Here is a 12,490-nt window from a genome sequence, read left to right as displayed (position 1 = left end):
CTGTATAAAAAACTATTTCAGGAAGGGCTTTTTGCCAAGATCCTTTTCCCCCCCCCCCCCCCCCCCCAAAAAAAAAAAAAAAAAAAAAACAAACAAAAAAAAACAAACAAAGAATCATAAATCAAGAGCGGGCGTGTTAATTGAAAGCAATGTCTAAGCTTACAGTAAGCCTTTATACTTTGACACACACTATCAAAGACATGATGAGAGGAAACAGATACTTGTTGTACCTGTTGAGCTGTTTCTGCAGCAGGTCCAGCCGTGTGTCCAGCTGACTGCGTTTCTGTTGGTTTATGCTGTGCACTGACATATTCAGTGGTGGAGGGGAGGCAAGGCTGCTGCTGGGGACCTCCTGGTATCGACTAGCCACTCGGTTCTCTCCCCAGAAACTGAACATGTTGGACACCTCAGAAAAGGCTCCTGAAGGTGGAAGAAACCAGTATGTTATGCACGGAGGGGTGATGCGATTAGCTTTACATAAAGATAATGGAATGCTCTTCACTGAAAGTTTACCTGAGAACTTATTGCATGTGTTTCCAGTTTTGGAGTCCCCATCACTCTTGGTATTGTCATTCATATTTCTGGGTGGGGCTTGAGTCTTCAGAGCCTCCAGTGTTGTAGGTGGTGAAGTGAGGCCTATCATGATTGACCCATCTCCCTGTTAGAATAGATTAAGAATGTTGTTCTATTTTCTCTGGTATAGGACACACATGCAAATGCACACACACAAAAAACACACAAAATAATTTTAACAAGCCATAATATTAATTTGACATACTACCTCATCCCCGCTGGAGTTTGGAGACGTTGAGCTCCGACATGCCCCCCATTGTGTCTTAACTACTTTCTCTTTCTCTTTTTTGTTGCTGTTTGCCTCTTTCTGTATTTGCCTCGCAGATTTCTGTATTTTTTTAATTTCACCAGCATCATCTGGAAAAAGGTCATTAAAGCCAGATTAAGAAAATAATAATCTGCCAAGCATAACTGAATAAACAGGATGCAGTTCACCATATTTTCCTAAATGAATGTTGAGATGGAAATAATAGTAAGAAATATTTTTAATACTTTGGTCCAGATTTGTTGACACAATAGTGCTGGGTACCACTTTACAACAAGTCTCCTCTTATAGATGGCTATAAATAGTTTATAGATATGTTATTAATTACTCTATAAACACTTTACATATCATTAATAACTGCCTATTACGCATTAATTAAGGGTGACAGAAAGACAGAACTGACCAGTTTCTTACCAAATAGTAAGTCAAATCTGTTCACCTATATATTTCATCTACATCCTGATGCATGCTCAATAATACAGGTAGAAAAATCTAAAAAAGTTAAATCTGGTCCTCTGGACATTCAAAAAAACAAAACAAAGCAAAACAACAAAAAAATGTAGAAACGTTTCGTCTCTCATCCAAGAGACTTTTTTAGATTTCATCTACAGTTGTTATATTAAACATTTCAGACCAATTTACTGCCTTGTAAGCACAATAAGCATTTGTAAACCTATTTCTTTAGCATATAATATTAGTTGTAGATATAATGCAGTGATACAATACAATATTATATGCTAAAGAAGTAGGTTTACAAATGCTTATTGTGCTTACAAGGTAGTAACTTAGTCTGAAATGTCTAATATAACAACTCGAGATTAAATATATATGTGAACAAATTTGGCTCACTATTTAGTAAGAAACTGGTCCATTTTGTCTCTCTGTCATCCTTAATTAATGTGTAATAAGCAGTTAATGATTTATAAAGTGTTTATAGGGGAATTAATAATTATCTATAAACTATTTACAGCCATCTATGAAGGGAGCCTTACTGTAAAGTGGTACCTAGTGCAGTTTTATTAATATTAGAAGTTCTAATTCTTGTAGCTCTTTCTGTGCAGTAGAGTTGCATTCAGGCCCAAAAAATCTGACCCAGCCCGTAGCCATCATTTCCGAACCCCACCCAACCCGATGCATTAACAGTAATTACAGGTACGAACATGACACCCCACCCCCAACATTTTTAATTAAGCTTTGACTGCTTATATAGTTATTAATGGTCGGCGGACACGCGTGGCTAAGGAGGCAGAAGATCGGAGCTGAGGGGGTGTTTGTTCTTTCATGGCCATCAAAACGCATTAAATCCCTGCTTCTGCCTGTATTCTGCATTATTCACACACGGACCCTGCTCTGACATGTCGGATATTTTGGGATCTCACCTGTTTGGGTCGTCGGCTACGTGCATCTGCTGAGTGCAGTGGCTGAATGAACGTCCATTTGGGCATTGATGGATCGCTGCCTGGCAGTATAGTCCCATCTGAAGCTTAACTGAACTTTTTTTTTTTACCTCTTTCACGGCCAGTCAGCGTACAGTCAAATGGCCACATGTGGCTGGTGAAGTATGGCAAGCCATGTTGCCATATTATTAGATTGTCAGCCACGTGCGTCCGCTGATGCAATCAAGAGCCCGACACCGGCCCGCACATCTTCTGGTAAGATGGCGCCCATGTACATGGCTTGCAATCCACCTCTGCTGATGGTGTTTGGATTATTTTTGTTTTTTGCATTTCACATCTGTGACATCAACTCTCTGCTGGTGTATGACAGACAACAACTTTCGGAACTTTGTTTTTCTGTCACTGATGTTGCTTATTTAGACCATTATCAGAATACCTCTGGACAATACCCCCCCCCCCCCCCCCCCCCGGCGGACATGCCAGCTTACCATCGCTGCGCTCCTCACCTGCCTGCCCAGAGACATTGCTTCAGACGCCGGGGAAAACATGCTGGTCAGCTGGTGAAGCTTAAAGCTCTGCGCACTGCATCTTCCTCTTCAGCTGGCGGTCATGGTCTCCATCGCCACTTCCCGCATGCCCGGACCAGGTAACCAACGGGAGTTGTCAGCCGGTGCACCGCTCGGACCGACCTGGAGGGGCTGTTATTGAAAATCTGCGACCATTAGCGCACGCTCCCTCCACCGCTGCTGGCTCCACTTCGGACAGTATCCGGATGTGTTTGGTCAACGCAAGATCTATTACCAACAAAACTTTTATCCTCAGGGATTACTTTCAAGAGCACAGGTTAGACTTTTTCTGCATGACAGAGACTTGGATGTCTCCGGGTGAGTCCAGCGCCTTGACGGAATTATTTCCACCAAACTGTCTGTATTTTAACGCCCCGCGGCCATCAGGCCGGCGCGGTGGTGGATTATTAACAATATTCAAATCAACTTTTGACTGTAAACAACTGCTCATCCCAGTTTCCCGCGCCAGCTTTGAGCTGAGCGTCTTTGAACTTGGACATTCACCTCCGACTTTATTTGCACTCATCTATCGCCCACCTCGATCTAAGGATTTCATAAATGAGTTTTCTGACTTCTTGGCTGAAATAACACCAAAATATGAGCATGTTTTCATTATTGGTGACTTTAATTTGCACGTGTGCTGTCCTGAGAAGCCCTTGGTTAAGGACTTTTTAGATTTATTGGACTCATTTAATCTAACTCAGCATGTAAACGGTCCCACCCAAGAGCGTGGACATACACTGGACCTTGTTTTAACTCATGATGTGACTGTTAATAATCTTGTTATTGGTGATATTTTTTTCAGACCACATGCCAGTCCAGTTTGAGTTCACCCTACCCCATCTAACTCCTAAGTCGTGCTTTCCTGAACGTAGGACCCGGGCTATTAACCACTTCACTGCCACACGTTTCACAGATGTTTACAATTCTGAAATGATAATTCAGCCCCTGGTGTTTCTCACCACCACTGAGGAGCTGACATCCCAGTTCAACTCTGTCTGCTTAAAGACTCTGGATCATGTCGCTCTGGTTAAAACTAGAAAATCAAAACTCAGAGCAGAACCTTGGCTGAGTGACGTCACCAAGGCCGTTAGGCAGCAATGTAGGAGGGCGGAACGAAAGTGGAGGAAAGACAGGCTGCAGGTCTCTTTCCAAATACTTAAAGAGAGTTGGCGCTGTTATCAGAAAGCAGTGAAAGCTGCTAAATCCAAATACTTTTCTGATATAATTACCTCAAACTCTCGCAACCCACGTGTCCTCTTCTCCACCCTAAACTCTGTTCTCCACCTCACTGAACCATCTCCTCTGGAAGCCTCGACTGATCTGTGCGACAACTTCTTACATTTCTATTTGGAAAAAATTGCGACCACCCGGGCTCTCATTTCCCCTCCAACTCATGACCCATCCATCCCAACTCAGTCTGTAGCTCTATTTGACAATTTTGAACCCATCACTCTATCTTCTCTAGAGCAGGTCATGTGCAGCTTGAAACCTTCTGGCTCCCCCTTTGCTGTGGTCCTCCCTCGACTACTAAAGGAGTTTTTTCCAACTCTAGGTCCATCCATTCATGATATAGTAAACAGTAGTTTATCCACTGACGTGGTGCCAAAATCCTTTAAACATGCTGCTGTCCAGCCTCTCCTGAAAAAAAAAAAACCTTGACCCCTCAGTCGTATCCAGCTACCGGCCTGTATCCAAACTCCCATTTGCTTCTAAACTACTGGAAAAAATAGTCGAGTCCCAGTTGAAGTGCTTCCTGGAGGATCACGCCATCTTAGAGCTATTCTAATCTGGCTTTAAACCTCTCCACAGCACTGAAACTGCCGTGCTGAAGGTCTTTAACGACATCTTCAGATCCACAGATACTGGTGATTCTGTGCTGCTTGTCCTGTTGGACCTCACAGCCGCCTTTGACACCATCTACCACGAGAGCCTCATTGCTAGGTTGGAGCAGTGGGTGGGCATCACAGGATCAGCCCTCAATTGGTTCAGATCTTACATCGCTGACAGATCCTTTTGTGTCTCCATCAAGGATTTTAGTTCCGCAGAGGCAGAGCTTAGATGGGGGGTTCCGCAGGGGTCCATCCTGGGTCCCCTCCTATTCTCTTTATACCTGCTGCCACTTGGTGCTATTTTCCAGAAACACAACATGCCCTTCCACTTCTATGCCAATGACTGTCAAATTTACTTCCCCCTAAGACACAATGGTACATGCTCTATTCAACCGCTGCTCAACTGCCTGGCTGACATCAGGGACTGGATGGCTTTAAACTTCATAAGTTTCAATGAAAAGAAGTCTGAAGTCATGTTGTTCCCTCCCAACGACACGATCACAAACCACTGCATCGACCTTTCCGCTCTAACCCTGTCAGAAAAACAAAGAGTCACTAATCTGGGAGTGATAATGGACCCTTCCCTGAAACTTAACAGTCATGTAAACATGATTGTTAAATTATGCTTCTTCCAACTGAGGCGGCTGTCTAAATTGAAGCCCATATTGTCCAAAAAGAACCTGGAGACAGTAATACATGCATTCATTACATCTAGGCTTGATTACTGCAATTTGCTCCTGTTTGGTATCAGTCAGACCTCCATTGCACAACTACAACTGGTCCAGAACGCAGCAGCCCGATTTTTAATAAGTACAGGCAAAAGAGAGCACATTACACCAGATTTGGCCTCTCTGCACTGGTTACCGGTTCACCTTCGAATCCAGTTCAAAATACTCCTGTATGTCTACAAATCACTGAACAGTGTTGCCCCCCCCCCCCCCCATCTCTCTGATTTCCTACAACCGTATGTCCCACCACGCTCCCTGAGGTCAGCGGACCAGTTGCTCCTCACAGTTCCAGGAACTCGTCTTAAGCGCAGAGGTGACCGGGCCTTCTCTGTAGCAGGACCAAGACTCTGGAACGAGTTACCTCTGCTTGTCAGACAGGCCCCTTCCCTCTCGGTTTTCAAGTCCCGTTTAAAAACCCACCATTATTCGGTGGCTTTCAACACCAGATGATCTGTGTTTTGATCCTGTATGCTCCACACTAGTTTGTCGTCATTATCTGCATCGTTTTTTATGTCTATATTCTGATTTACCTCATTTTGTATATTGCTTTGTGTGTTACCTGTTGTTCTGTCTGTACAGCACTTTGGTTGGCCTTGTAGCTGTTTTAAGTGCTTTATAAATAAAGTGGTATGGTATGGTATTAAGCACATTATAATGGCCCGGCCTAAATCCGGGTCGGGCAGCATCGGGATCCGGGTTCGGGTTAGAAATGGCAGCTCTACTGTGCATTGGTGTGACATATCCTATATTTGTGCCATTTCATTTGTTGATTCTGAACTACTTTGAAATAAAAACCTCAGATTGCAAGAAGGTTGCCTCTCTGCAGTTGCTTGTGGTATGTACTGAATGTAAATAATTCATAATAAGAACACTGATAAGAACAGGAATGTTTATATCCAGTCAAGATAAGGATCAGTTCACAACCTGAGCCGAATGATGGAATGTCTGCTTTTATTTATTTTTTTAATTATTTAATCCAGTTTGTTAATGAGCTCTTTCATTTTATTGTTTATTTGCTTCAAACTCTACTGCAAAATGTAAGCTTTTTTAATAATTGAGGCAAAGTTTGAAGAAAACTCATGGAAAGTAAAGTGTTACCTTTTCTTCCGTGTAAAGGTTTATGAAACTGGAGAACATAAATGTCCCAGGCTTTGGAACAAACTGCACAAATAAACTAAAGTGTGACACACAATTCACAGAGAACAAATAACCTTTTTCTGTACGTCTTCGAAATGATAACTTCCGTCTCCGTAATTTGTTAAATCCTCCACAGGTGGAGTCGTCACTGCTTGGAGAGCCTGGGATCATGTTTGTCTGAAATAAACATCAATATTCTCCATTAAAACACAAGTGCCATTTTGACACGAGGTGTATCAAACTAATTGGAAAACACAGCATCGATTCACATTTCTAAAGCCTTCAAAGCAGAATCTTATTGTGTCTTTTAACATAAACGCTATATTTACTTCACACAATTACAGAAGGTTTTCCTCTTTGATTTTACTTTCTCAAGAAACCCACATCTCTGAGGTTGAAGGTGATTTCCAAATTGTTCCAGAAGGGATCTGCAAACTCTGGATACATGTCCAGCACTTCCAAAACATCTTCTCTAAAAATTTTATGGAGGTCGCAGTAAGTGAGAGCTCTCACGTCAGCATTGGATTTACCAGGTCGGGGATATAGGTTGATGGGCTCACCAAAGATGTCATTCTTCCCTGTCAAGGAAAGAAAGAAAAAAATGTGAAGAACTATTTTTTTTTTCAAATCATAGAAAGAACCTACCTATGTTTAAAGAAGTAAAAAGGAAATATCAACAGAGTTGGTGACCTTTTCCGTCTCTATGCAAAAAACAAAAATTGGTGCTTACTCAGTTCCACAACCACCTGGATCATACAAAACAATATAGGCTTACTGTTAAGGATCACCTAACATCTCAGAGTGCACATATAACAAAAGGCCACAGATAGGATCCCATAAGAGCTTCCAACCTTCAACATTCTTTACCAGTTAGTTAAAAAAAATAAAATAAAATAAAAAATTCAGATAATAGGCAAAACATCCCCAGGAAGACAATTACATGTGCTTTCTATATAAACATCATGTATTTTAAACGGTATAAACTATTCTGAAACTGTATTTTGGTAAAACTTTTGGTAATGTTGAAATAGAGTTCACCCTCTTCATGCTGTTTTTATTTCTTCTTACACTAATTATTTGTAATTTAATGATTTTCCAGTAGATGGCACTGTAAGAAAGGTTTTAGGATTCACAGTTGATGAAAGGCAGCTTGTATATGAACAATCAGACCCACAGTGTGTTCCAAAAGTATTCATCCCTCTTGGTAATCTTTCTATTTTGTTAATGTATGATCAGAATTCCATGGTAAACACTGCTACCAAGGACAAGGTCAAGGTTTCTTTATTGTCATTCGCATCTCATGTGGTACATGTAGCGGAACAAAATTGTGTATACAGGGTCCCAGTTACATCCAACCAAAGTATAAATTGTAAACGAAAAACAGTAATAAGATCTAACATATGAACTAAGAAATATGCTAAACCAAGACATGTATCCTGTAAAAACCAAGTAGGCAAAATATACGTTGTGTCATGTAACAAGTTATAATACACAAAGATTAGAGATTAGCTGAGATGCAGCTACATCTCACAGCATAAACCCTTGTCTGTCTAGTTTGTCTCAGTGTGGCAAGGGGATGGACTTGTGACTGCTAAAGATCAGCACCAGCCCACCAACATACTGAACCAAACAGCTGTTAAGAAATGACGTACAAGTTAGAGAAAATAATTAATTACCTAAGATAGCTACCACCACATCTCCTCTGAGGATCTCTATAGATCCTCTGGATATGAAGTAAAGGGCAGTGAGGACATCCCCAGCATGAACCAGCGTATCACCCGGGGGCGCGTGTGTGGTCTTGAACTTCATAGCCAAAGCCCTGAGGCAGCCCTTAGTAGAGCCTTTAAAAGCTTTACAGTTCTGCAGCAATGTTCGGTTTAGATGGAGGCAAATATCTGCCTGGAGACACTCTGGGAAACCTTTCAGTACCTGCAAAGAAGAAGTGGGGCAAGACAGGGGAGGGAAAATGCACAGAGATGAAAAAGATGAGAGAAGGAACAAAAGGGTACAAAAAGGACCAGACATGTAAGAAAAATATACAAATGTTAGAAGCAAACTGAGTGAATAAGAACAGTGGCAAGTAGCAGCAGATTACTAACAGGACCAGAACAAACAAACAAGCAAAAATCAAGAACACAAACTTCATATCTAATACATAATTCAAATTATAAACAAAAGTGGGCACCCAACACTGACAAAAATAGGTCACCCTATGTTCCTTCCTCTTTCAAAAATTGGAGTTAAACTAAAACCCCTTGATGAATGAAACAAGATTTGCATCAGGAAACCTTGCCCAGAGAAGGGAATCTAGGGCGTCTCCCTGGAGCTAGACTTGGTGGAAGTTTGCCGGCAAGTGCCTGGTAGTCGAGCCTTGATTCCTGGTTCTTGGCTGGACCAAGCCTAAATGAAAGTCAGGATGCAACCTTTACATGGACCCATGACTTGCAAAGTGGACAATCAAGGTTGGGTGCAATGCAAGCCAGACGAGAGGTGTGGGAGGGTCACTAGCCATATTGATTTTGGGTGGTATAAACTTGCTCTAGGGACATGGAATGTCACCTCATTGGTGAGTAAGGTTCCTGACCTGCTGTATAAGTCTGAGTTACGCCAACTGAGTTGAAGTTTTCCTCTGAGAGCAAGCGGGTTGCCTCTCTGCAACTGCATGAGGTGACTGTCATTTGTACTTATGCACTTCAGATTTACTGGCCATTTTGGAGTCTGGGGATGGTGTCCTGGAAGGGGTGCTGTCTAGGTTCTACTGGGTGACTTCATTGTCCATGATGGAAACAATGATATTAGGATGGGTGTGATTGGGAGGAGTCCGATGCTGTGGTTCTCGACCAGAAACAGGTGAAATGTCCCCTCTGGGTTGGAGTGAATCTTTCCCTCAGGTGGAGGATTTTAAGTATATGGGCAGGATGGAGTTAGAGGTGGATTGACAAATTGGGGCCTTGTATAGAGGGCATTGCTTTGGTTAGTCATGGTGAAAAAGAGGAGTTGAAAGGTTAAGTTTTGAATATCCTGTTCTGTCTACATTTGAATCCTCATCTTTGGTCAAGAGATTTGGATCATGACTGAAAGAATGAGATCCAGGATACAAGCAGCCAAAATGAGCTTCCTTCGTAGGATGACCAGGCTCAGCCTTAAGGCTCTCACAGACTCGGGCATATGTTGAGCTGCGTGGACACTGCGTGCACTGCCCAGAGATGGCTGAGACTTCATACTTGTGCGTACACCCTGACGGGCTGCAGCCCAGGTCCACAGGCAAGGGGCATTTACCTTCGGGACAAATTGAGGTCGCCGACAGGTCATTTGCTGACACGCCTACTGGATTGATTGACAGGTTGCAAAAACAAGAAAAAAAAGAAAAAAAACAGAGAGCTGGCAGCTCAGCAGCAGCAGTGTTCTGTATTTATATGTTGTTAATAAAAAAGTTCTAAAAACAAACAAAAAAAAAAACAGGGAGCACTGGCCCTGCAGCCCACACATCAGACTGGCCCACCGGGAAATCTCCAGACCCTCCCGCAGCCCTGTAGGGCCTGATTTTAATTCTCTCGTGACAAATTCCTTAATTTCTCCCAATTTCAGTCATGGCGTCAATGGATGAGGAGGAAGAGATTGCTTGCCTCTTGGCAAAAAAACAAAAAGCCATTAAACCGGATCAGGGATGAAGAAGGGAAGTTTAATACATTGGTGTCTCATACTAAACAGTGAGTACGCGTATGCGGTCATAAAAATTGATTTTCGCACCGACATACCTTGCGGGCGTCCGCTTCAAATCTAATAAGGTACGCGCAAACCTCTGCGGACTGAAGTACGCCTGAGTCTGTGGGAGCCTTGAGAGATAGGGTGAGAAACCTCATTTTGGGGAAGCTCATAGTAGAGCCACTGCTCCTTTACATTAAAAGCAGTTGAGTTGGTTCTGGCATCTGATTAGGATGCTTCTTGGATGTTCTCCCTTCAGAGGTTTTCCAGGCACATTCCATTAGTAAGAGGCTCCAGGTCAGACCCAGGTTTCACTGGATGGACAATGTATTTTTTTTCTGACCTGGGAAAGCCTTGCCTAATTAAATGGACTGGGAGTGAGCTTATTAAAATATCACTATTTTTTTCTATTGAAAATTAAAAAGTCTAAATTACTGAGACCTCTCTATTTGTTACAAAAATCAGATACAAATTAAAGGCTTGAAATGGTCTGGTCTAGATACCCCAGGAGGAGTTGGAGAGTATTGCTGGAGAGAGGGGTGTTTGTGCTTCTTTTCTGGACATGTTGTCTCTGCAACCAGACTGTGTATAAAAGGTAGATGATGGAGATGGAGAGTTGACTACAATCATTTCCATCCTCTTGGCAAAATCCACCACCATCTGTCCTTCCTAGTTCCTTTCCCTGACACCAGACCTAGTCGTCACTTCTTCATTACCTCTGTTTCCTTCACCAATGTGTCTATTTATGCAGCCTGGGCCTTGTTTGATCTGGTATGGTATTGCTTGGACAAACTTGCATATTTGTTTTAACCAAAATGTTTAATGCTGGTGCCCTTTCAGACTCCCACCATTTCCTTGTTCTTGGGACCAGCACAAGAGATACAATGGCTTGTGTTTCCTAGCAGCTGGATTTGCTCCCTGGTGGCTGTTTTATTGTTTGAACAAACTTCAAAGACTTTAATTTGTATCTGATTTTAGGACCGAGAAGAAGAGAGGTCTCAGTAGTTTGAGCTTTTTAACTTTTGATAGAAAAGAAATGTAATATTTTAATAAGCTCACTCCCAGTCCATTTAATTTGACTGACTTCACAAATCACTTTGTCCCTATTCATTTCTTTGATTTCAATCAATAAAAAATAAAACATCTCAATTCTTTTTGTTTTCTACCTCTGAGTTTCAAACTACAGTATTACCATTTAGCATTTATAGAAACACGGAACTGAGTGTGGCTTATGCAGTGTGCAGAGGCAGTGCTAATGCATTACTTATAAAGTAGGAAGTTATGATTGATAGTAATGCAACAGCAAATGGCACATCAATAAATCTTGATTAGAAAAAAATCAAAGAAATAACAGCAAAACCTTGGAAGTCATGCACTATTAAACTGGAGCAAGAACACCTTAAGCACACTCTAACTTTACACTTAATGATACTTATCAAATAAATTGAAGGATTACATTTTTCACACTAATGAATGCATAAACTTTTTAATAAAGCATCGTCTCCAACTGAGAGAGAACATGAACTCTTTTGTATAGCTATATAAAAGTAGAGCATTGTGGAGCCCTACAGACTGCAAAAAAATATTGTCAGAAAAACTTTGTGAACCTGATTGCAAACATTTATTTAAAGGTCTATCATTCTTTAAAGGAATGGATATAGTTCATATCTAACAAGGTTGTCAGGTCTTCAAACAAATGTCCGCAAGTCGACTGTTTGACTTCGAATGGAGTATGTTGGGCCCTTAAGTTTACTTGCATCTCCTTGGATTGAAGAAGTATTTTTGATAAAGACCAAATGATTCAACAAAGAAGAACCCATCCAGAGGACCTGACTCAACCTTGTCAGAGGTATCTACCTGGATTATTGGGCATGCATCAGGATATTGTTCATATCTTTTCATCAGAGTTTTAGAACAAGATTGTTTTGCCTTTGTATCACCAGCTTCAGACTGTAGTGCAATATTTGTAAAAATGATTGAATTACATACTTTTCTGTTTCTAAAGTCAACTGCCTGTGGCAGCCATCTTGAAATAGGATTATTCCTAAGGTAATGAGCATTTTGGAGGTTCATCTAGTAATGACCTCCATTTTCATTAATGTCTGTCCTGTAGATAGATATTTTGCAAAGAGACAGAACTGACAGCAAATAGTTAATTGGCAATATTTTCAACAAAGCTCTTGTAATTTTCTTTTATTACTAAAAATGTATGATGGTATCAGTCCCGGATGCTATTACATTAGATTTATCTCAATATCTGTAAATGATCAAGTTTATATATATATAT

The 12,490-nt window shown here is 41.4% G+C and overlaps 1 protein-coding gene across 1 annotated transcript in view; it reads right to left on the bottom strand.

Annotated features, from left to right (window-relative positions):
* LOC119426478 (potassium voltage-gated channel subfamily H member 2) overlaps positions 1 to 12,490 on the bottom strand; it is a 166,898-nt gene that overhangs the window by 6,442 nt on the left and 147,966 nt on the right. The window contains exons 13-18 of the mRNA XM_037694039.1: positions 8,175 to 8,427; positions 6,883 to 7,076; positions 6,573 to 6,675; positions 782 to 930; positions 514 to 658; positions 231 to 420 (exon numbers count right to left, since the gene is read on the bottom strand). Of these exons, the coding sequence (XP_037549967.1) occupies positions 231 to 420; positions 514 to 658; positions 782 to 930; positions 6,573 to 6,675; positions 6,883 to 7,076; positions 8,175 to 8,427 (1,034 nt within the window). The remainder of the gene's footprint in view (positions 1 to 230; positions 421 to 513; positions 659 to 781; positions 931 to 6,572; positions 6,676 to 6,882; positions 7,077 to 8,174; positions 8,428 to 12,490) is intronic.

The sequence above is a fragment of the Nematolebias whitei genome, chromosome 20 (assembly GCF_014905685.2).
Source record: "Nematolebias whitei isolate Nwh7 chromosome 20, NemWhi1, whole genome shotgun sequence".
Classification (NCBI taxonomy): Eukaryota; Metazoa; Chordata; class Actinopteri; order Cyprinodontiformes; family Rivulidae; genus Nematolebias; species Nematolebias whitei.
The sequence above is the reverse complement of the archived record's forward strand: the minus strand, read 5'-3'. Positions and strand labels throughout refer to the sequence as shown.